At 46.4% G+C, this 26236-nt stretch overlaps 1 protein-coding gene across 6 annotated transcripts in view; it reads left to right on the top strand.

The window, feature by feature from the left end:
- Nucleotides 1-26236, top strand: part of EML1 (EMAP like 1) — a 93372-nt gene that overhangs the window by 29208 nt on the left and 37928 nt on the right. For 3 of the 6 annotated variants that reach the window (XM_044271497.1, XM_044271496.1, XM_044271495.1), the window contains exons 2-3: nt 23665-23847; nt 25644-25691. In XM_044271497.1, the coding sequence (XP_044127432.1) occupies nt 23665-23847; nt 25644-25691 (231 nt within the window). The remainder of the gene's footprint in view (nt 1-23664; nt 23848-25643; nt 25692-26236) is intronic. The other 3 variants (XM_044271501.1, XM_044271500.1, XM_044271498.1) reach the window with 1 other exon arrangement.

Raw genomic sequence — 26236 nt, 5'->3', positions numbered from 1 at the left:
TAGGGCTGTGGAGCTATTCTGCAGTATAAGGGCCTGTTTGTTCTTGGGTCACTTTGACCCACTCACATATATACTTTGTGTTTTGGTCTCTCACCTTTTTCAAGATCTCTGTTTGTTGACTGTGAAATGAAACCAGAGGCTGTGGCACCATGCAAACCTAATACTTTTTATAGCTAAACTTTGCTACAGTTGTGTCCAGTCTGAACATTCCTTTCCAGTCAGGTTCTGCACCGATACATTGTAGCGGACCATCAGGACAGGAGATTGACCTTTGCTCCTGATTTATTTATTTTTTAGTGAATTTGAGGTTATGAAATTCATTCACTCTTTATTTGTTGGTAAAAGGTGAATTGCGTTTTGGATTCCGTTACCACGGACCATAACGCAATTCTATGACGGAATGCCTTTAGAGGCATTCCGTTATTCATTCCGTCATAATAGAAGTCTATGGGCTGCAAAACGGATCCGTCCCGTTTCCGTTATACAGGAGAGGACATGTAATAGTTTTATTCAGCCCACCTCTTGGCATGTTTGCCGTGCTGCCGCGAAACTCCGTCCCGTCCCCATTATAGTCAATGGGGCTGGAGCGGACCCCCAGCGGCAACGCGTGCACTAGCGGCAGCACGGATCCGGCAGGCTGTTCACCCACCGGAGAAGGCTGCCGCTAGTGTGAAAGTAGCCTAAATACTGATGACCGATCTTCAGGATAGGTCATCAATATCGGATCAGCGGGGATCCCAGAACCCCCGCCGATCAGTTGTGTTCATCCTATGCCAGTGACATCACGTACATCGGTCACATGGTCTTTTCAAGTGACTGGGGATGAGTTGCAATTCCAAACACAGCCAGTATCCAATGGATGGCGCTGTGCTTGGTTAGCTTCAAGGAGGCCGAAGCATCTTCAGACAGCTGATCGCTGGTGATACTGGGAGTCGGACCCCCACCGATCAGATACTGATGACAGATCATCCGTATTAAACACTCAAGCAGCTCTCTTCCTCGCTGCTTTGCCAGTGCCTCAACCTGTCAATGAATGCAGCAAAGGAGGGGCTGGCTACAGAGAGGAGCGGAGCTTGGGTGCAACAAGAGCAATGGTGACTCCCCTATTGCACCAAAGACTTAATTTGTGTATTAAGAAAAAGTATCATAACTTGGGAACGGAGCCTCTGATCAACAGAAGGAAAACCGTCTTTTAATCAGGTGAGCCACGGCTACGTGCCTATGCAAACCGTTGGGTAGGGAGGTCGCTGGTGACAGATTCCCATTTAGTGCTCAGAGAATTGTTTAGACCAGATACCATTGTACCAAACCCTCTTCTGTGAGAAGCTATAGGTCTGCCCTGGATCTACCCAGAATATTTCCATTCACTGACAGCAGCCGGACTTAGATCCCCCATGGAAGCCTGTGATGATCTAACATGGGTTCACTTGAACATGGGGGCGTCTGGGCCATAGGAGGGGTGCCACAATGCACCCATGTTATACAACTTATGGTTTTTGGTCCCCATTGTGGACTGGTCTACCCTCCTGTCACAGGCTTGAGGGACATGTACAGTGGAGGAAATAATTATTTGACCCCTCACTGATTTTGTAAGTTTGTCCAATGACAAAGAAATGAAAAGTCTCAGAACAGTATCATTTCAATGGTAGGTTTATTGTAACAGTGGCAGATAGCACATCAAAAGGAAAATCGAAAAAATAACTTTAAATAAAAGATAGCAACTGATTTGCATTTCATTGAGTGAAATAAGTATTTGAACCCTCTAACAAAAAAAGACTTAATACTTGGTGGAAAACCCCTTGTTTGCAAGCACAGAGGTCAAACGTTTCTTGTAATTGATGACCAAGTTTGCGCACATTTTAGGAGGAATGTTGGTCCACTCCTCTTTGCAGATCATCTCTAAATCCCTAAGGTTTCGAGGCTGTCTCTGTGCAACTCTGAGCTTGAGCTCCCTCCATAGGTTTTCGATTGGATTAAGGTCCGGAGACTGACTAGGCCACTCCATGACCTTAATGTGCTTCTTCTTGAGCCACTCCTTTGTTGCCTTTGCTGTATGTTTTGGGTCATTGTCGTGCTGGAACACCCATCCACGACCCATTTTCAGTTTCCTGGCAGAGGGAAGGAGGTTGTCGCTCAGGATTTCACGATACATGGCTCCGTCCATTTTCCCGTTTTTGCGAATAAGTTGTCCTGTGCCCTTAGCAGAAAAACACCCCCAAAGCAAAATGTTTCCACCCCCATGCTTGACGGTGGGGACGGTGTTTTGGGGGTCATAGGCAGCATTTTTCTTCCTCCAAACACAGCGAGTTGAGTTAATGCCAAAGAGCTCTATTTTGGTCTCATCAGACCACAGCACCTTCTCCCAGTCACTCTCTGAATCATTCAGGTGTTCATTGGCAAACTTCAGACGGGCCTGCACATGTGCCTTCCTGAGCAGGGGGACCTTGCGAGCCCTGCAGGATTTTAATCCATTGCGGTGTAATGTGTTTCCAATGGTTTTCTTGGTGACTGTGGTCCCTGCTAATTTGAGGTCATTAACTAACTCCTCCCGTGTAGTTCTAGGATGCTTTTTCACCTTTCTCAGAACCATTGACACCCCACGAGGTGAGATCTTGCGTGGAGCCCCAGAGCGAGGTCGATTGATGGTCATTTTGTGCTCCTTCCATTTTCGAACAATCGCACCAACAGTTGTCACCTTCTCTCCCAGCTTCTTGCTAATGGTTTTGTAGCCCATTCCAGCCTTGTGCAGGTCTACAATTTTGTCTCTGACATCCTTGGACAGCTCTTTGGTCTTTCCCATGTTGGAGAGTTTGGAGTCTGCTTGCTTGATTGATTCTGTGGACAGGTGTCTTTTATACAGGTGACTAGTTAAGACAGGTGTCCTTAATGAGGGTGACTAATTGAGTAGAAGTGTCTAACCACTCTGTGGGAGCCAGAACTCTTAATGGTTGGTAGGGGTTCAAATACTTATTTCACTCAATGAAATGCAAATCAGTTGCTATCTTTTATTTAAAGTTATTTTTTCGATTTTCCTTTTGATGTGCTATCTGCCACTGTTACAATAAACCTACCATTGAAATGATACTGTTCTGAGACTTTTCATTTCTTTGTCATTGGACAAACTTACAAAATCAGTGAGGGGTCAAATAATTATTTCCTCCACTGTATAACAAGGCTTTTTAGGATTGATCTTCTCATCGACCGCACACATCGATAAGATGCATAATTCAGTGGGTGTAAATCCTCCCCCTCCGCAGGAGACATAGAAACTAATCAGCTAATAGTAGTGGCCTATGGCATAAGTGCAGCGGCTGCACCCGGGTGCACTCTACTGATGTCCAATTTACTGTAAAAATGCTGATTTCCTATATTATATATTTTCCCGTTGAATACTTTTTATGGCCGCCTGATTGCTGGGTAAAGGATCTTGTGCAATACCCATGGGCATTAGATTTCACTGGAGGAATAAAGTAGCTGCAGGTATAGGATTTCTTGAATAGGAAGCTGACCCCTGCTATTTTAATCATGGACGTGGGACGTGGCGCGCGTTCCTTCACGTTGTCATATGTTATATCCAGAAAACTAAGATCACTGGAGCTGTTTGATGGGGCTCCATGGTGAAATTGCCACATTGGATTTTTTGCAAACCCCCCCCCCCCTCCTCATTTTCAGTATTGCCCTGTGATCTACTAGAATCTGTCTGTGCGGTAATCGTGGCACGCAGTGACCCCCGTGGTGCCCAGACTGTGGCCGCGTACCAGCCTGAGACATGGAAGGGAACATTGTGGTTTCCCTAATGTCAGGGTCAGTGCAGCTCTGGAGGAGAGGCCCAGCATGGAGCACCCATAGCTCCGCTTCCTGGACATCTGGTGACAAGTCGAATATTGGATTTGATTAGATCTGCATCTTAGGCCTCTTGCACATGACCGTATGGCTTTTTCTGTATTTTGCGGTCCGTAAAAAACGGATCCGCAAAAAATACGGATGACGTCCATGTGCATTCCGTGTTTTGCGGAACGGAACAGCTGGCCCCAGATAGAACAGTACTATCCTTGTCCGTTACAATAATAGGACATGTTCTATCTTTGAACGGAAATACAGAAATGGAAGGCATACGGAGTACCTTCCGGTGTTTATTTTTTTTGCGGATTCATTGAAATGAGTGGTTCCGTATACAGAACGCAAAAAAAGGAATGTAAACGGGGGAAAAAAACGTTCATGTGCAAGAGGCCTTATGCTTATTGCACACTCCGTGGCCGTATTGCGGACCGCACTTGCGGATCCGGAATACACGGGCACCGTTCCGTGTGCATTCTGCATCACGGATGTGGACCCATTCACTTCAATGGGTCCGGAGATACGGAAGCACTACGGAGTGCTTCCGTGGGGTTTCGTCCCGTACTTCCGTTCCGCAAAAAGATGTCCTATCTGAATGCAGGCTGATTGAAAAGAATGGGTGCGCTCCTAAGAGAACTGTCTTATCCTTGTGTGTGTGTGTGTGTGTGTGTGTGTGTGTGTGTGTGTGTGTGTGTGTATGTATGTATGTATGTGTGTATGTGTGTGTGTATATATATAATTTATTTTTTTTTTCCCCCAGAACAGACATGGAATGCACACAGACTCACTTCTGTTTGTTTTTTTGCAGCCCCTTTGAAGTGAATGGTTCCACATACGGGTTGCAAAAATAAATAAATGGAACAGACATGAACAAAAAATATGTTCGTGTGCATAAGCCCTTGTAATGAAATTCACCTTTTGTTTCCTCAGAGGCTGAAGCTTCTACACTGCCTACACTCCATGCTTTACACTGCAGCTATTCTTATTCAGATTTGCTGCTGTGCATAAGCAGTGGTTCGGCATCAGCTTCCGCTATCCATCATGGTGCATAAAGTAAAGCCAGTGTAAGGGGTGCCAAGTACAACAAGGGGGTTCAATGGCAAACTACTTTGTTAAAAAGGACATGTCTTGTATTAGGGCTCATGCACACAAACTTGTGCTGTCCGTTCCGTGCATTAGGGACTGCAAATTGCAGTCCCAAATGCACGGGCACCGTCTGTGTGGCTAGCGCAATTATTTTTTTTTATTTTTTTGGGAGGGTCCGTTTTTTTCCACAGATCCCTTGTAATAAATGCCTATCCTTGTCCGCAAATGTGAAAAAAGTAGGACATGCACCTTTTTTTTCTTTTTTTTTTTTTTTTTTTTTTTCTGAAAGGAAACACGGACATCGGACGCGGAACACAAACGGATGAACTATCAGCATTTTTTTGCTGACCCATTGAAATTAATGGGTCCCCATCCTGTCCGCAAAAAAAACGGAACGGAGGCCGAGAAAAACAACTGTCGTGTGCATGAGGCCTAAGGATGTTTCCGTACACGGACTAGGGCCTCGTGCACACGATCTGTATTGCGGTTTGCACGCTGCAGATCTGAAGAAAATCCAAATACCCGCTGCCTTTTTCTCACTCCCATCACTATAAATGACTATTCTTGTCCGCAATACAGACCAGAATAGGACATGATCTGTAATTTGCAAAACGGACATATAGCAGCGGACGCATGACATTCGCGCGCTGTTGTTTTTTTGGCGGACCCGTTGCTACGAATGGGTCGGTGTGCAATCTGCAAAAAAATGGGGATCGAATGCGGATACAAAATACGGTTGTGTGCATGAGGCCTTACACTGTCCAATCAGTGCTGCCGGTGTCACACAGCGTAGGGGACTGGTAACGCCTATTGATCAGTTTATACATTTCTAGGAGGAATAACAGAGGAGCAGCACAGTTAGGAGAGAAGATGCTCCAGGATTATTTAACGGAGAATGTAAGTCTACTAAAACGGACAGGTCATGAGAGCGGACAGGTCCATGTTAAAGATTGGCAGAGCCTTGGGTCAGATGAGAGTCAATCAGCGTAATGGCTGCAGGAGTATTGATTATGTGAAGTGCACCGCTCAGCACTGTTACTGATGAGCCAGTGGAGAAGATATGACTGGAATTGACGTAATGATAAATCTCCAGCCACTTAAGTGGATTGTACATTCCAGCGATCGCTCCAAATGTAGTCCTGCATGGATGACGTGTCCCGCCCTGAGTCACTGCAGCTCTCCTGGCATTTGTCCTGCGCCGGCCGTGCCCTCTCATTTATTGCAGAGTTGTAGGACGGGAGGTTTAACCAGTGACTCAGACACTGGAGCGAAGAACGTGAGCGGCTCTCTGCCAAATGTCTCCTGCCTGAATTAGAATTAAATGCAAAGTGTCTCCCCTGTCCTGGGCTGCAGGTTGAAGGCCCTTGGGCTCTGCTCCCATCACATGTGAGTCTTTGGTTGACTTCTGTATGTATTGCCCGATATATGGCTCTGATGTATGCCACGGTATAGGTTCACCTTGACTTCCAATGTCAGAAATGTATACCACCCGCATGCCTCTGCATAGTAAACCGTATTCACGTATGCTTTTCTGTACTGAGCCGATAGAAGCCAAAAGGGCACCCTTCTGGCCTGAAACATATGAATAGAGCCCCCAATAGATGCATTCAATTAGCTTCCCACATACAGCAAACCGGGGCTCAAATTCAAAGTGAGCACAGGCTGGGAATACTGGCACGGCCACGGCGCGGATGCAATTACCTTCACTGAGCCAGTGTAATAAACCCATCAGCTGGGTGGAAGTAGCACGTCTAGGTCAGGGCAGGTTTTCAGGAAGGGTTCTATTCCTTGACAACAAGCAGAAATCTTTAAAACTAGGGCGGGGGGACGGACTTTAAATACAATAGTAAATAAATACAGGCCAGTGTGTTTAGTTTATTCCATTTTATGATGACTTTTGCAATAAAACGTTGCCATTGTATTTCACATCCGCTGCATTTGAAAAGTGTGCGTGGACGTAAAAGTCTGAAAATGGGGGGGGGGGGGGGAAGTCGGTGCACATCGAGGTCTGTTTTTATAGCAAGCATAGTCGTGATTATTTGTGGGTTCTCAATGCACCAGTTTTTGGAGATTTGCGTCTATGAATACATTTGGTGCAGATCACTGCAGAGATCTCCTTTCCTTAGACTGGTACATGAGACGCCGTAGTGAATGTGCCTAATTGATTGCCATACCGCTGAAATGTATTATCAAATGACCGGATCGTGGCTCGGATTCTCTATTCCCTGCCGTGACTTCTCCTGACAGTCTTGTGCTGGCCAGCATGGCATGTCGTCGGTATCTGTACTGGATAGTCTGCCTCCAGCGTTGTATCTGTACAGATGTGCCAGGTTATGGGCATCATCCTTACCACCAACCTTACGCACTTGAAGTTTTTTTTACATTTATTTTGAGTCCAAGCCAGAGGTTAGTCCATCAGGAAGAAAACGCATCAGCACCTTTAGGCCTCTGTGTCCGATCCGCATTCGTGTAGCCGATCCACAAATGTTCGAATTTTCCCTATTCATATCCGTTTGGCAGAAAAGAAAAGCCAGTTCTAGTAGAAAAATGCGGCGGTCTGTATCTTGTTGACCCGCGGTTTGCGGACCGCAAAATGGATACGGTTGTGTGCACGAGACCTTATGCTGTCTCTTCTTTGTGTCCGTTCCTGGCTTTGGCATCTAAATCTACATGTAGAATTCCAGTGCTGTTATATTGCTAGGCTAAGCCGTGTCCGTGATTGGTGGTGGTCCAACCCCGGCAGGTCCTAGTAAGGGTCCATAGTGTATTGTGGATCCACAAATTGCGGATCTGTCATACACCCGGCTGGCACCCCCCATAGAACTGCCTATTCTTGTCCGAATAGGACATGTTCAGTTTTTTTTATTTTTTTTTCGGAGCCGCATCCATTTCTGCCCCATAGAAAATGAATTGGTAAGCCCCCATTACGCAATTTGCGGAACGGATGCGGAGCCATTCTACGGATGTGTAAATGGACCAAAGGGGCCGCAGCCTTCCCTTTCCAGTCTCTTCCAGCCCCATTCGCTGGAACAGAACTATGCTCCATTTCCCTGACAGGGCGGGTGGCCAGAAGCTGTGCAGGGAAAGACTGGGAATGGGCCACAGCACTGAATGAACACCTAGGCCATGTCGTTCTCTGGATCTGTGCTGTACCCTGAGGTTAGGCCCACACCAGTGATAAAGAAATGGCATATCCTGTCATGGTGTCCCTTTATAAAATAAGAATAGCCATAGTGGACTTGGTCCAATTTGAATGGGCATCATGTAATACCACAGTTGCCCTTCGGTGGGCGCTGATCATTCAGATGATTGCCGCGGTGACTTGCTTTTGGAGATGGGCTTGCCCAGTTCATCCACTTCTATATAGTGGAAACTATAAGGTTATATAAGATTTTAGTCCTCCTGAATTTAGTGCATATCTGATAAAAATAAAAATAAAAAAGATGCCGCCATAATTCTCAGCTGGAAGACTTGCTGCTTTTTATGAATGTCCCTCAAATTTTAGATTAGTCCTTTTCTCTACGTTATGTGACCCGAGCATGGCTGATCGCACTGAACCGCAGATGTAAAAATACTTCACCGCTCGCTCATATTGTAACCGCATAAACTGCCTATGTAATTTGCAACCTCATAAAATCTAAAGCTCCACGACCTCAGCGGGGAGGAGGCTAGTGAGTGGTTTTCAGGCGCAGTGGATGACCCCCCACAATGCATTACATCATAGGATTTTCCACAAACCCCATGACCCGGTCCAGAACCCATCAACGGGCCGGCACCGTTACCTAGTGACTACATGCTCATCCTGCTGCTATCCCCCCTAAGGCTTCCTATGATGTACCGCCAACCGCTGAGGCCAAATTCCTCCTGTGCTATACATAGTACGGCTTGTCCTCCTCGCACTGGTTCAGTGACCCGGAGAATGAGTAAATGGCTCCATTCTTTCTGCTGGTGGAAAACTTGAGTTTGGACAAAGATCATAAGGCGGATTCCCACGTTTCGATTTATTATCCGTGACCAGTGAATAGGAAGGGGGTGGTCATCTGGTAAAAGGAATCCTATATGAGAGAGGGTCCTGGATGCCAGCGGTATCTGAAGGAAGAATCGCAAGTGTGGTTTTTACATGGTAGCTCTGCGGAGTGAAAAATATGTAATTCCTTAATCTGGTCTCTGATAATCCAGAAAGTCTTATTATCCGGCACTTGTAATTTTGCAGAGATCTGCGACCAGAAGACTAAACTGAGAGGATCAGGAAATTCATTTGCTTATAAACCCCCCTGAACATAAATCCGTATGGAGGGTCAGGTTTGCAGGAAAGGTGGCGGACATCATTAGCGTTCATGTCTGTGGATGGCTATATCTGGGATGTTAACGTCGCCCGTAGAAAAGTGATAATTGCCAATTCTAGAAAGTGCTAAATATTTTCCCTCTGCTGTTCCTGCAGAGTCGCGCTGTATAAATACAGAGTCATTACATACGAGTTGGTAAATTTTTTATTTTCCTGATCTGCGCAGCTCTTACGTCAGGGATGCAATCTCTGTCCCATTAGCTAGACTCTGACCCCGGGGTCAGCCCGTCCAAACCATGAGAAGGGAATATTAATATTCCTCTTCATGTATTCCAGTGCAAGTAAATGGGGGGGGCGTCAGTGATCCCACAGTCCGATATCAGCGCGAGTGGTGGATAAATCCCAGCCTTTCAAGGGATGATCCCTACTGGCGACGAGTGTTAGACTCCAGTCATTCCCGACAGGAGCTGCTGGACACGGTACATTCAGGGGTGCCCCCCCCATCAAATTCAGGGAGAATGAGAGAATGAGGTGCTCTGTTTGCAATACTTCATGTTCTGATTTATAAATGGAACCCAATAATAATATTTGTATTTATATAGCACAGACATATTCCGCAGCGCTTTATGGACAAACCAATTCATACATTACACGACAAGAAACAAGTCAATAAGAGGAATAAGAGCTCTGCTCACAAGAGCTTACAATCTAGGACACATTTTCTCACTACCCTATTGCTGTAATCTCACGTGGCAGCAAATATTGTGTAAAATCCCCGAAAGGCTGTTAGTAGCCATTTTAAAATACACTGCACTGTTTAAAGTATAAAAAATACATTTTTGTACACGTTTTGTGTCTCTTTTGGGTGGGAAAACACTGAGTAGTGTTGAGCAAAGCGAGCTTCAGAAGCTTTATCTCAAGTTGCTTCGTTTAAAACTTCGGAATAATACTGTACGGAGATTAGTCTTCCTACAGTATTAGAATGTATGGGCTCTGGTGAGCCGAAGTTAGTTATTCACAAAGTCGTGCGAGACTTTGTTGAATAACTTCGGTAATTGGTTTTTAAAGTGGAAAACCACTTTAAAACTTGAAACCAAACTTGCCATTGGTTCTGACTAGTACCTTGGAACCGAAGCCGAGTTCGGTTTCAAGTTTTAAAGTGGTTTTCCACTTTAAAAATCAATTACCGAAGTTATTCAACAAAGTCTCGCGCGACTTCGTGCATAACTATCTTCAGCTCACCGGAGCCCATACATTCTAATACTGTAGGAAGACTAATCTCCGTACAGTATTATTCCAAAGTCTTAAATGAAGCGTCCAAAGCTCGCTTCACTCAACACTACTACTGAGCATGTGTGTCCACCAACATTCAGCTCAGTAGGTGGACGTGCATGCTGCTATACACATTGAGCACTAGGTGGCAACATAATATGTAAGTCAGTGAACACCAGGGGGCGCTATTCAGTAAGTAAATGTCAGCTCTTCGCTTGATCATTTATATAATGACGTATCCTCCAAGTTATGTAGCGGAACAGAGGTGGAAGGTGTATTATGTAAGTGTGTGTGTGTGTGTATATATATATATATATATATATATATATATATATATATATATATATATATATATATATATATATATATATATATATATATAATTATAATATTTATTTCTCCGTATATTAACCACGAGGCTTGTATTTACTAATGGTTTTGGGGTTGTGATGCAATAACCTGAATATTTCATCGAAGAAGCAGATTAAACACCGTCTTAATCCACTTTTCTTCTGACTCGCTGCAGTGTGTGTTTATGTGTGAGTTGTGTAGCGGGCGGCACAATGATCCGCTGTCTGATGTTTATTTGAAGATTGTGTCATATTGCTGAAATGTCACTTGTAAATGTCCGAGCTCTGCGACCATAGAAGGATGAAGAATGCCCCATTATAGGTCCCGTCCAGGCGGTCGATCTTCCTCCCCACCCATTTTCTGGTTATGTAGTTGTCAGTGTCGTAATATTTTATTATAAGATTGACGTTATTGTTTTTCCTCGAAATATCTCTAATCCGTTATAATAGTGGCTTCCAAATTATTCAAGTTTCAGAATGTAGCAGAGTGCAGTAAGGGAGCGTTCACGTCTGTTTCCTTTTCTGTTCTTCTGATCCAACAGAGACAAAAAACAAAAACAAATCCTGTAAAAAAAAAAAAAAAAAGACTTTTTTTTAAACCTAAAATCCGTTATGACTCCTTGCAGTAGACTACCCTGAATTGTCCATCTTTTATGTTATTTTTATTTTTTTAGGACATTCTTCTGGTTTTTAGGCTTTTACCCTATTGTCCATTTAACAATCCGCCATGAGGCCGCCCTCCTCCTAGTGAGCTGATTGCCAGAGGTTTGGCTACTTGAACCCCCCCAGTAACCCAGGACCCCAACTCGTGGCTAGCACTGGGGTCCTGGATTCCATTCTGATCTAATAGGACGTATGGACAAGGATTACCCTGACTGGTGACGCCCTTTTGAGGGGAATCTGCCACCTGGCCAGCCGCCATTCATCTATTGCTTATAAGTTGCCTCTTAGGGCACCTATTATGCCGCATTCACACGTCGGTGATTTGGAGCCAAAACCAGGTGCAGATCGTTCCCTTATACCTTATGTATGTCTGTGTAGCGCCTCTCCTGGTTTTGGCTCACAATCACTGATGGAAATCACTGACCAAACACTGATGTGTGAATAAGCCCTTCGCTGTGGAGTTTGATTTTTCCGGGGAAAGCCACAGTCAGAGAAGCATGTGGCGTGCTGAAGAAATTTAGTGTAAGGATACTTTTCACACGCGTTTTTGTTTTCCGGCATAGAGTTCCGTCCTAGGGGCTCAATACCGGAAAAAAACTGATCAGTTTCATCCCCATGCATTCTGAATGGGGAGTAATCCGTTCAGGATGCATCAGGACGTCTTCAGTTCAGTCTTTTTGACTGATCAGGACCGAGCTAAAACCGCAGCATGCCACAGTTTTATCTCCGGCCAAAAAAACGAAACACTTGCCTAAATGCCAATTTTTTTTCTCCATAGGAATGTATTAGTGCCAGATCCGTCCTTCCGGTCTGCGCATGAAAAAAATAAATGCCGGATCCATTTTTCCGGATGACACCGGAAAGACAGATCCGGCATTTCAATGCATTTGTAAGACGGATCAGGATCCTGATCAGTCTTACAAATGCCATCAGTTGGCATACGTTTTGACGGATCCGGCAGGCAGTTCCGGCGATGGAATTGCTTGCCGGATCACTCTGCCGCAAGTGTGAAAGTACCCTTACAAGTCCACAAATAGCTGAAGCCTGCCAGAGCAGGAGCTGTGCTTGTTCTGATCCATGGAGAGTGGTCCCAAGAAGGAAAACAGCCCTCTGTGGTCTGTGACAGGTCCTTGAAGGAGACCATGCACCTTAGATTCCTTCCAACTCCCACATCCAGATGCATGCTCGGCTCGACCAGCGTGCTTGTGTCCTCCATAGGGCAGGGGAAATAAGCCCCTGACAGACGCCTCTAATGGTCCTGAGAAAGCAAAGGAGTATTGAAATTTTGGGTTCGACTAGCATTCATCTAATGGGTATGGCTACCTTTTTAAAGGGGTTTTCTGAGATATTTTTACTGATGACCTATGCTCTGGATAGGTCATCAGTATGTGATCAGTGGGGGTCCAACACCCCCGGACCCCCGTCGATCAGCTGTTTGAGAAGGCATCGTCGCTCGCAGTAGCCACCGCTGCCTTCTCGGAGCACCGTATAGCGGCTGTACTGTACCTAGGCCTATGTGACTGATAAAGGTGACATCACACGGCCTAGACTAAGGCTTGTTTCACACTTGTGTTAAAAACAGATCCAGCCAGGAACAGCTTGCCAGATCCGTGAATACTGGACGCTGCCGAAGTTCCTTACGACCCTATTATAATATAATGGGGAGCCACAGAGATCCAGCTGCAACCCGGCAAATACCTCTGCGTGGAGCGGAACCTCGGCATCGCCCAGTATTCAGGGATCCGGCAGGCTGTTCCTGGCTGGTCCCCATTATAGTGAATGGGGGTCGAATGGAACCTCGGCAGCGCCCGGTATTTAAGGATCCGTGAGGCTGTTCCCAGCCGGAAAGCCTGCCAGTTCTGTTTTAACGCAAATGTGTAACAAACCTTAGCTGCACGAAGGCTGCGGCGCTACTGCGAGCACTGGTGCCTTCTCAAACAGCTGATGGGCGCGGGTCCCGGGTGTCAGACCTCCACCAAGCAGATGCTAAGGATAGGTCATCCCTAAATGTGTAAGGGTACTTTCACACTAGCGTTTTTCTTTTCCGGTGTTGATTTCCGTCACAGGGGTTCAATATCGGAAAAGAACTGATCAGTTTTATCCTAATGCATTCTGAATGGAGAGCATTCGGTTCAGGATAAATACCGGATCCGTTTTTGCAGGTTGACACCGGGGAGACGGATCCGGTATTTCAATGCATTTGTCAGATGGATCCGGATCCGTCTAACAAATGCCATCCGTTTGCGTCAGGGTTGCCGGAATCCTCTGCCGCAAGTGTGAAAGTAGCCTAAAATGTAGAAATGCCATCTACAATCTGTAGTGTATGAGGACTCCGCATAGGGAGGGGCTGAGGATCCTTTTGGCAGTCGGGGGAAATCGATGAAACTCATTGCCCTTCCTTCGCCCTGATGATGTCATACAGAGAGTGTCTGTCTCCCTAAATATGTCTTGCTCATGAATATTATGTTATTGGTTTCTGCCTACATGTGAAAAGCATAAAACAGAACAGATGCAGAACCTTGCAATGCTGTGTTGTGTGCACGGGGCTAACATGTGCAGCGCTGCGCGTTCATTAAGATGTGCCCGTGTTTTCAGACGCTGGCCTTGCAAGATCTTGGAGATCTGGTAAATGTTCTTGGCTGTGCAAAGTGCCGCTCTGAAATACTTACTAATTATTCCCACTGCTTCCTGCTCTAACCCCTGGGTAATCGGCTCAGGTTACTCTGTAACAACCTCCTAGGATTCAGAATTGTGTGAGTTATGGATAGGAACAGTATAAAGCTGGCCATAAACTTCAAGGTGGGATAGGTGATCAGCGGGTGGTCTGAAACCCTGCAACCCCCCCCCCCCCCCCAATCTGCTGTTCTTCAGTACCTCCAGGGGCGTCACTACATAGTAACTTCAGCACTGATTCCATTGGAGTGGATGTAACCAGCTCCATCCTCTACACAATGGCTGGAGCTGTGTGACGTCGACTCCTGTCAGCGCAGCTACTGCAGAACAGCTGATCGGTGGGGGTGCAGTTTGTCGGACACCCACCGGTCAGATCCTGAGGCTAGGCCATCACAAATCCTGGACATCCCCTTTAGGATAGCTGTTGGCTGGCGACTGTCACTCCGTATCTTCCCATGCACATCTGGCCTCAGCACAGCTGAACATGCATGTGCTCTCAGTAGGGTGAGGCGATGAAACCTCTGCCAGTTTATCTCCGCAAGAACAAAGGATCGGACAGTTTAAACCCAGCATGTCTGATCCTTATACATCTGCTGTTGGGGAAGAATTGGGGAGCCCACGTACACATTAGATGGCCATTCGGTCCTGCTGAATTTGGTGGTTTGACTGTCAAACATCTGATGTGTTGTGCCAGCTTACAGGGGTTGTCTCGCTTCATTGGCTTCCCCCATCACTTCCCCCTTATGATCGGATGTTATGATCTGCCTGGCGGTGGCCGCGCGGGCATCAGTAGCGTCGCTGGTGCCGGACACACAGGTAAGTATAACCTGTGTGAGGGGCCCAGGCATTTTGGGGGGCATTATAGGTCTTGGATAACCCCTTTTAATTTTAGGGTGCATTCACACAACTGGGTGATGTCTGTGTTGCATCCGTTTTTTGCGGATCTATTGTAACGGATGTGGACAGCACACGGAGTGTTGTCCGCATACAGTCAGGTCCATAAATATTGGGACATCGACACAATTCTAACATTTTTGGCTCTATTCACCACCACAATGGATTTGAAATGATACAAACAAGATGTGCTTTACCTGCAGACTGTCAGCTTTAGGCCTCTTTCACACTTGCGTTGTCCGGATCCGGCGTGTACTCCACTTGCCGGAATTACACGCCGGATCCGGAAAAACGCAAGTGTACTGAAAGCATTTGAAGACGGATCCGTCTTCAAAATGCTTTCAGTGTTACTATGGCAGCCAGGACGCTATTAAAGTCCTGGTTGCCATAGTAGGAGCGGGGAGCGGGGGAGCGGTATACTTACAGTCCGTGCGGCTCCCGGGGCGCTCCAGAATGACGTCAGAGCGCCCCATGCGCATGGATGACGTGCCATGCGATCACGTGATCCATGCGCTTGGGGCGCCCTGACGTCACTCTGGAGCGCCCCGGGAGCCACACGGACGGTAAGTATACTGCTCCCCGCTACACTTTACCATGGCTGCCAGGACTTTAGCGTCCCAGCAGCCATGGTAACCATTGAGAAAAAGCTAAACGTCGGATCCGGCAATGCGCCGAAACGACGTTTAGCTTAAGGCCGGATCCGGATCAATGCCTTTCAATGGGCATTCATTCCGGATCCGGCCTTGCGGCAAGTCTTCAGGATTTTTGGCCGGAGCAAAAAGCGCAGCATGCTGCAGTATTTTCTCCGGCCAAAAAACGTTCCGGTCCGGAACTGAAGACATCCTGATGCATCCTGAACGGATTTCTCTCCATTCAGAATGCATTAGGATAAAACTGATCAGGATTCTTCCGGCATAGAGCCCCGACGATGGAACTCTATGCCGGAAGAAAAGAACGCAGATGTGAAAGAGCCCTTAATTTGAGGGGATTTACATCCAAATCAGGTGACCGGTGCAGGAATTACAACAGTTTGCATCTGTGCCTCCCACTTGTTAAGGGACCAAAAGTAATGGGACAGAATAATAATCATAAATCAAGCTTTCATTTTTTAATACTTGGTTGCAAATCCTTTGCAGTCAATTACAGCCTGAAGTCTGGGACGCATAGACATCACCAGACGCTGGTCTCATCCCTGGTGATGCTCTGCCCGGCCTCTACTGCAACTGTCTTCAGCTCCTGCTTGTTCTTGGGGCATTCAGTTTTGTTTTGTCTTCAGCAAGTGAAATGCAGCTCAATCGGATTCAGGTGACTGACTTGGCCATTGCATAACATTCCACTTCTTTCCCTTAAACTCTTTGGTTGCTTTTGCAGTATGCTTTGGGTCATTGTCCATCTGCACTGTGAAGCGCCGTCCAATGAGTTCTGAAGCATTTGGCTGAATCTGAGCAGATAATATTGCCCGAAACACTTCAGAATTCATCCTGCTGCTTTTGTCAGCAGTCACATCATCAATAACCACAAGAGAAGCAGTTCCATTGGCAGCCATACATGCCCACGCCATGACACTACCACCACCATGCTTCACTGATGAGGTGGTATGCTTAGGACCATGAGCAGTTCCTTTCCTTCTCCAGACTCTTCTCTTCCCATCGCTCTGGTACCAGTTTATCTTGGTCTCATCTGTCCATAGGATGTTATTCCAGAACTGTGAAGGCTTTTTTAGATGTCGTTTGGCAAACTCTAATCTGGCCTTCCTGTTTTTGAGGCTCACCAATGGTTTACATCTTGTGGTGAACCCTCTGTATTCACTCTGGTGAAGTCTTCTCTTGATTGTTGACTTTGACACACATACACCTACCTCCTGGAGAGTGTTCTTCATCTGGCCAACTGTTGTGAAGGGCATTTTCTTCACCAGGGAAAGAATTCTTCGGTCATCCACCACAGTTGTTTTCCGTGGTCTTCCGGGTCTTTTGGTGTTGCTGAGCTCACCGGTGTGTTCCTTCTTTTTAAGAATATTCCAAACAGTGGTTTTGGCCAGGCCTAATGTTTTTGCTATCTCTCTGATGGGTTGTTGTGTTTTTCAGCCTAATGATGGCTTCACTGATAGTGACAGCTCTTTGGATCTCGTCTTGAGAGTTGACAGCAACAGATTCCAAATGCAGATAGCAGACGTGAAATGACCTCTGGACCTTGTATCTGCTCAGTGTAATTGGGATAAGGAGGGAATAACACACACCGGCCATGGGACAGCAGAGAAGCCAATTGTCCCATTACTTTTGGTCCCTTAACAAGTGTGAGGCACATATGCAAACTGCTGTAATTCCTGCGCCGTTCACCTGATTTGGATGTAAATACCCTCAAATTAAAGCCGACAGTCTGCAGGTAAAGCCGACAGTCTGCAGGTAAAGCCGACAGTCTGCAGGTAAAGCCGACAGTCTGCAGGTAAAGCTGACAGTCTGCAGGTAAAGCACATCTTGTCCGTTTCATTTCAAACCCATTGTGGTGGTGTATAGAGCCAAAAATGTTAGAATTGTGTCCATGTCCCAATATTTATGGACCTGACTGTATCTTGCGGACCCACTGAAATGAATGGGTCCACGTCCAATCCTCCAAAAAATTTGGCTCTTATGCAGACTACAAATACGGTCATGTGAACGGGGCCTTATTTTGATTACTGGGGTCAGAAAAGAACATGAAATCTGCTGCAGTGACTTTGTCTCTCATTTCTCCTCACAGCCTTTACCTAGTCGAGATCGATGATCCATGTTTCTGGATTCTGCTTCATGTCATTTTGGGGAATTTTTAAAGCAGAGAAACAAATCCAAAAGCAAGAAACGTTGCTGGATGGCAGTCGACTGCAGTTATGAGAAGAGAGATGGGGGGGCATATTGTATAATAGTGACTCGATTACAATGCTGTCACATAGGGATAGTGTGTAGATGCTGTGGAATAAGCCTCTTGAAGTCCGCCTGTATTTGAGGCTGTGGAAGGAGTCGCCAGATTTCCCTTTGAAGCTCGGCCCCCGCAGTGAGGCCCCTCTTGCACGGCTCAGGAAGTGGGATTGAAGCAGTTTACTTTTAGCGTCGCACATATCGTACAGGCGGGTCAGGTCACAACCCAATTTCTTCGTGTCTCCCTTTTAATGAAATGCTACCGGTCACCCATTGAGTAATCAGAAGGGAATTGATTGGGAACAGTCATCAGGCCACGTGTTCCCTTTTGAAGAAGATGAAAAGCAAAAAGCATCTGCACCTAATGTGCATTTATACATAGAATCAATCAGCATCTATAAAGCAATAACTAAATCCAAGTGATGGCAAGTTATACTCTGCAGAGGGTGTTCTGCTTTCCCTCCCCTAGATTGCCCCCTCCTTTGATTCCAAGGGGAAGAACAGGCACATATGTTGTGGATACAAAAGAGAGAATTAGTCTTTCCTTTTATACTTTTCCTTATATTTAGATCCACTACCAAAACCTGCCTGTGTTATTCCAGCCTAATAGGGCTATATACCACACAGCCACCTCTATATCATCACGTCTGCAGTTGAGGGCACTTCTCCTGGTGCAGCTCAATCCATCAGACTTTTTACCTGAGAGGCTGCAACCCCTGGGAATGAAGCACCATGATATTCTTCAAGAATGACACCATTGAAGGGGAAGGGTGACATCACAGGGTCTGCAGCCAAAGTCCCAGGGGAAGACAGTGTATTTCTTGACTACCTAAGGCCTCATGCACACGACCGTGGTGTTTTGCGTTCCGCAAATCGCAGATTTGCAAAACACGGATGGTGTCTGTGCGCGTTCCACAATTTGCGGAACGGCATGGACAGCCTTTAATATAAATGCCTATTCTTGTCTGCCAAGCGTGGACAAGAATAGGACAGGTTATATTTTTTTAGCGGGGCCACGTGCTGTCCGCATTTTTTGCGGCCTCATTGAAGTGAATGGGTCCGCATCTGAGCCTCCAAAACGGCGGCTCTGATGCGGACCAAAACAAGGGCCATGTTCATGAGGCCTAAGGCTACATGCACACGACCGTTGCCGTATTGCGGCCCGCATACAGCATGTCCGCAATACACTGGCACCGGCCGTGTGCATTCTGAATCGTGCACCCATTCACTTGAATGGGTCTGCAATCACGGAGGTGCGGAACGGAGGCACGGATCGAAACCCCATGGAAGCGCTACGGAGTGCGTCCGTGGTGTTTCTGGCTGTGCCTCCGCACCGCAGAAAAGTAGTGCATGCACTACTTTTTTTGCGGTGTGGATCGTGGACCCCATTCAAGTGAATGGGGCTGCGATCTTCATGCGGCTGCCCCACGGACTGTGCCCATGCATTGCGGACCGCAATTTGCGGTCTGCAGCACGGGCACGGAGCCCTAACGTTCGTGTGCATGTAGCCTAATGGTGTTACTGTGAGCTAGTAATGAGCAGCTCTGTTTTCTAGTGGCTGAGAAATCTCCATGAATGCATTTCTTTGCAGAGTCCTCTCATTTAGGCCCCATTCACATGGCCATAGTGCCGGGATGCCTATGTTGTGGGCACTGACCGTGTGAACTCTGCATTGCGGACCTATTGCCAATGGGTCCGCACTGCAAGATACGGCAAAAGATATGACATGTCCTATCTTCTGCGGGACAGATGAACGAACCCGAAAGGGCTTCCGTGTGCTTCCTGGTCCGTGCCTTTGCACTGCAAAAGATAGAACATGTCCTATGTTTTGCCGTATCTTGTGGACCCATTGGCAATAGGTCCGCACCGCGATGCGGAGTTCACACAGCCGGTACCTGTGTGTTTGCAGTCCGCAACACAGTCACGGCGAACCATGCGAATAGTTACACAAGTGAGTATTCCATGTGGATGTGATCCATTTTGCGAACAGACTGCACCTGGACTGAATCCGGTTGCATTTATTTCAATGGGTACATGCACTAGAGCTTTGTTTTCGCTGATCATTTCTGTGTTCAGGATTGTGCACTTTTCACGTAGTTCTGGCTCCACAGAAATGAGTAGGGCTGCGGGAAAACGGACGGCATCCGTATGCAATGTGTTTCTCATTGATGGTTGCCAGGAGATGTTGAGACTTATTCTTCAGTTTTTCTTCATGCATGCGAAAGTGATGCCATTCATTCAGAAAAAACTGAACACAATTGCAGGCAAAACGGAATCATCTTTTGTGCAAAACCATTAGTTTTTCACTGAACAGACCCCGACACATTCCGTACGAATGAGGCCTTACTGTGTGACCCGGGGAGGAATGCAGGGGAACAGGAAATGAGATTTCTTAAAATAAATAATATTTTGCCTATTCCTTTAAACATGCAATATTATGTCCCAACATAAGGAAACAGAAGCAAAAAAATTATACATTGTCTCTGATGGCAGCATGTAATAACTGACATGGATTGCAGAGAGAAACGCCTCCTCTGTCGAGTCCAGAATACAGAAGTCAGTGTAAGGGCTCATGCAAATTGCGGTCCGCATTGCGCGGGCACCATCCGTGGGGCAGGCGCATGGGGATCGCAGACCCATTCACTTGAATAGGGTCCGCTATCCTTACATTCTGCAAAAAGATACGCACGGAACCCAAGAAAGCACTCCGTAGTGTTCCGTTCCTGCGTCTCCAGATTTGTATTGCAAATCCTGTGAATGAGCCTATTGCACAGGACCATTTGTTTTTGTTTTTTTATTGCGTTCCGTATACGGAACCATTCATTTCAATGGTTACGCAAAAAAAAAATAAGGAATGTGTTCCGTATGCATTTCGTTTCCGTTTTTCCGTTCAAAGATAGAACGTGTCCTATTATTGCTCGCAAATCGCGTTCCGTGGATCCATTCAAGTCAAAGGGTCCACACAAAAAACTGAACTAATACAGAAATGCATCCGTATGTCTTCCGTATCCGTTCTGTTTTTGTGGATCTATTGAAAATGTTATGCCCAGCCCAATTTTTGCTATGTAATTACTGTATATGCCAGACGGAAAAACGGAACAAAAAACACAGAAAAACTGATCAGGAAAAAACTGCCTGCAAAACACTTAAAAAGCCATACAGTCGTGTGCAATAGGCCTAAGGCTACATGCACACGACCGTTGTGTATTTTGCGGTCCGCAAATTGAGGATCCGCAAAACACGGATGGCGTCTGTGTGCGTTCTGCAATTTTTGGAACGGCACGGACAGCCATTGATATAGCTGCCTATTCTTGTCCGCAAAATGGACAAGAATAGGACATTTTTTGCGGAGCACGGAACGGAGAAACGGATGAGGACAGCACACGGAGTGCGGTCCGCATCTTTTGCGGCTACATTTAAGTGAATGGGTCCGCCTCCGAGCCGCCAAAACTGAAAAGGAAGATCAGACCTAAATCCTCTGCAGACCTGTGACTCTGACTGTCGCAGAACTACAACCCTCAGCATGTGATGAGGATGGTGACCCAATAGGTGTATTGTTGAAGTAATGGTTTTACTGCGCGGCGCTGATTCATCGAAAGATTATTTTCCAAAGTGAATTTATTAATGGGTTTTGCAGCCAAGTGCCGGATGCATGCTAACGAGCCAGCGAGATGAGAGGTGTAATGGATGGAGACCAGGAGTATAGATAATGAGACGAGCAGAGATGAGATGGAAGACGCAGGAAGATTTTATTTTTGGATAAAAGCCGAATGATCTAAGAGGCACAGGGTGTGAAATCAATTATATGGCGGCTAAAAGGGAAGTTGGCTCGTGGAACTGAAAGGAGTTCTGTTAAGATGGGGAGCAGAGTAATGTTCTCAGTTCAAAGGCTTTGGGGCAACATTGCAAATCGTGGAATCCACCTCCATCTCCATAGATGTGATCTTCAGAGCTCGGACTCCCAGTATTGCCTCATTATAGCAGGTGTTTTGCATTTTACATTTCCTCAAAGCTCAGAGGGGGTTCAAATGGTTTGTGAATGGGACCCTCCACCAATAGACTCTCTGACTTGTCTCTGGGAAGTGGAATTCCCCTTTAAAGCCCATCTGTCAGCAGATTTGTCCCTATGACACCGGCTGACATGTTACGTGTGCACTTGGCAGCTGAAGACATCCGTGTTGGTCCCATGTTCATATGTGCCCGCACTGCTGAGAATAATGATGTTTTAATATATGCAAATGAGCCTGTAGGAGCAACAGGGGCGTTGCCATTACACCTAGAGGGCACATATGAACATGGGACCAACACAGACACCTTCAGCTGCCAAGTGCACATGTAACTGGTCAGCCGGTGTCATAGGGACAAATCTGCCGACAGGTGCCCTTTAAGTACAACATTTGCATCCTTGCAGAAAAGTTTCCTGACAAACATAGGTGTATGTATTTCCCTGACTATAACCTGCAGTGTAAAGAATGGAGGCCTTTTTATTATTCTGTCCAGGACCATGTACAGATCACTGCTTTTGTCTAGTTTCAGTAATAGTTTTAATTTAATAGAATCTAAGGGGGGTGATTTACGATCAGAAATACTCCTATTCCCTTGCCCTGCGCAATTCAGCGCAGGGCAAGGGGGAGCATCGGAGCTTGAAAATGATGAATGAGTGCAGATTGGGTTGTCTGGGTTCAGGTCTGAACCTGGATGACCCCCTAAATTCGTACTAAATACAACATGACGTGTGAATGGAGCCTTAGTCTAAGGGTCCATTCACACGTCATGTTGTATTTTTTTTTTTTTTCGGAGCTGCGGACCGGAAGATCAGGGGGGCGCTCCGGAAATGCGGATGCTGATAGCACACTGTGTGCTGTCCGCATCCATTCTTGCCCCATAGAGAATGAATGGGTCTGGACCCGTTCCGCGGAACTGGTGCGGACACATTCACGGACGTGTGAATGGTCCCTAAATGTAAAATTTTATATACAAGCTAAAGAGAAATTGTCCATATGTATCTACATGGCCCCAGGTATAGCCATCGTAATCGGAACGAAAAACCTCCATTCTTTAGGGCTCATTACACACGAACGTATTTTCTTTCAGTGTCCGGTCCGTTTAGTTTTTTTGTGGACCAGTATGCGGAACCATTCAATTCAATGCAAAACGGAAGGTACTCCGTGTGCATTCAGTTTCCCTATGTCCGTATTTCCATTCCGCCAAAAAATAGAGCATGTCCTATTATCGTCCACATTACGGACAAGGATAGGACTGTTCTGTTTGGGACCAGCTGTTCTGTTGACGCAAAATACGGAATGCACACGGACGTCATCCGTATTTTTGGTGGATCATGGGTTTTTTTGGGGACCGCAAAATACATAGTCGTGTGCATGAGGCCTATATACTGCAGGCCGCGTCCAGAGAACTGAAAATGGGTGCCAAAAATCATAATAAAACTTGTTCCCGCATGACCTGGTTTTAAAGACCAACTTAATTTGGTCCATGAGCTAAAGGCAGCAAATAGAATTGCCGTTATTAGCCTTAGTAGGTCGTCATTCAATTAAAAGCGCGAAGAGATGATTAGATCTTTTTTGAATCCCACTGTTACTAAATGTGCCACCCCCAGTACAGGGATGGTTCTGCTGTGTGTCATTGGCAGGGGGTGCAGACTGAAGCGCGTCCATGGTGTCTCTCTGCTTACATGGTATCTCTGCTCATGTTACAGATGACAGCGCCTCAGCCTCCAGCAGCATGGAGGTGACGGATCGCATTGCCTCACTGGAGCAGCGGGTGCAGATCCAAGAGGATGAAATCCAGCTGCTGAAGTCCGCCTTGGCCGATGTAGTGAGGCGACTCAACTTCTCCGAGGAGCAGCATGCCATGCAGAACCGCAAAGGGCCCACCAAAGGTGCGTTACTTCATATCTGTTCTAGGCCTTTACCAAGTATAAACTTCTGCAAGCATTTCATGGGTGGGAAATGGCGCATAAGTGTAGTAACATGGAAAACCGGTGCTCGTCATACGGAAATGACGGGCGCGTTTATAGGGTAGGGCTCCATGGCAGCAGTGTGTCAGTTATATTAAAGGCTGTCTGTGCCGTTCCGCAAATTGCGGAACGCACACGGACGCCATCCGTGTTTTGCGGACCGCAAAACACACAACGGTCGTGTGCATGTAGCCTAAAAATTTGATATTTCACCTCCGCTACTGCTGCTGGTGTCATATTGCCTGGAGCCGCAGGTTATGGAGGACCCCTCCACCCATTTTCTCCCCCGTCTAATTATTTCACTGCAGCTCTCGGCCTATTTTCAGCTGACACTTCTGTAAAGCGGAATTGCAAAATAATATTACTGAGAGACAGAAAAAAATAAAAACTTGCAAGCTTTTGATAAGCGCAGATCCAGGGATCATAGACTCTTGAGGGCCCCTATTAGAGGGTCTGATCTTTAGTGAGACTCATAATGAACTGCCTTCAAAGAGCCCGGATATAAATTGGGCTTTATGAGCCTCTCATTTCGTCCTGTTTAATTGACGGTTTTCACAGACTTCTCCGTCAGCCACAGCAGGATGGACGCAATAGAGAGAATTAACGAGGAGGCCTCGTCAATGGAAATGGCTTGTAAATCCGTATGTGGTCCCCGAGTCTGTAGGCGACGTCCACCAGCAGTGCCACTGCAAAATAGCTCTGCTTAAATGCGTCATCTTTAACCTGTGGTGTAGTCCCAGTATGCGCTGACAGCCACAGGTAGAGATTACTGCCTTAAAGGGGTTCAGCACTCTGGACAATCCCTACTTGTTTTTGGCCAAAAAACTATCGGCTCTAAACTTTGGAAAACTTAACAGTAAGGGCTCATTCAGACGGCCGTATGCTGTCCGCAAAAATACTGAATGCTATACGTTTTTTTGCGGATCCACAAAAAAACACATGGCATTCAGTATTTTTGCGGACCCATAGACTTAATGGGGCCATGTCCTGATTTTCACGGACAAGTATAGGATTTGTTTTGCGGAGCCGTGGAAAAGAAAAGGGCCCCATAGAAGTGAATGGGTCAGCATCTAATCCGCAAAAAAACTAATCCGCATTTTTGCGGATGGCACACGGCAGTCTGAATGAGCCCTAAGTGTTGAGTTTTTCTGCAGCGCCACCACAGGGGGAACTGAAGCAATGCACAGTGCCCATTCACATCAATGGTTTTCTTGTGTGACACGGGACAGGACAAGTCCTCCAGAGCGAGAGACACTCTTTGTAGCCACTCTACGTTGTGGCCAGGAGATAAGGATCCTAAACAGAGGACCCCCTCTAAGAACCCAGAATTCCCCAATAGGGGGTGTGAAAATTAGTTTTCTAACCTGGACAATCCCTTTAAAGGATCAGATATTAACTTACAGGATAACCACCTATAAGTGGCACCAAAAAGTTTCTTCCCTACCACGTACTGTACACTGAATGCAGAACGTTAGCGGATTACCAAATCCTGAACATGTGAACATGGCCTAACCGTTTAGAAAACTGCGCTGATTTGTGCCGAAAACTGAATGTCGGCACCGTCTTCGGGCTGCCCAGTTGCCTGCACATGCGACCACGTTTAGGAAGCGTACCGCACACAAGGAATAATATGGGTCCTAATAGGAGGAGGTGGGCGTGAGGACTTTCTCTAACATCGTGTCCTCTGTAATATAAAGACCCCTTTCCCACCCTCCTAGATGAAACTATGTATAAGAGGTCAGACATGGACAGACCTGCGCGTTCAGGTAAGATGATAACCCGTGTGAGGAGTGAACTAAGCTGAAGTTTACATGCTTTATGTGGTTGGCATCTGTTTTGTTCGGACTCCATCCTTTAAAGGGGTTTTCCAGGACTTGCCTATTGGTGACCTATATCCTTATGGATCATAAATGTCAGATCGGCGGGGGTCCGGGGCAGGAGGCTATCTGATATTGATAACCTATTCTAAGGGTAGGTCATCAATATGTAAGTCCTGAAAATCCTGTTAGAGGAGTATGTGGGTGCATAGGGACGCCATGTAATCTCCTTTCTGTGGTCCCATTTTTGAATAGTTGGTGAGCTCCTACCATTGGGATCACTGGTCTCCCTTGATGTGTGACCATCCGTGCAGCACCAGTTGTTTACAGAGGTGCAATGAATAAAAGCTGGAAGTGCTCTACTTTTCGATCTTAAAGGGATATTACTAGGATATGGTATCAGTTTGATTGGTGGTGATCCACCTTCTAGGAATGATGGACCACAGAGCTGGTGTCGGCTGCATACCTTTCTAAGTCTTCCTTGTATTGTGACA

The sequence above is a fragment of the Bufo gargarizans genome, chromosome 11 (genome assembly GCF_014858855.1).
Source record: "Bufo gargarizans isolate SCDJY-AF-19 chromosome 11, ASM1485885v1, whole genome shotgun sequence".
Classification (NCBI taxonomy): Eukaryota; Metazoa; Chordata; class Amphibia; order Anura; family Bufonidae; genus Bufo; species Bufo gargarizans.
This window is presented reverse-complemented; position numbering and strand designations above follow the sequence as displayed.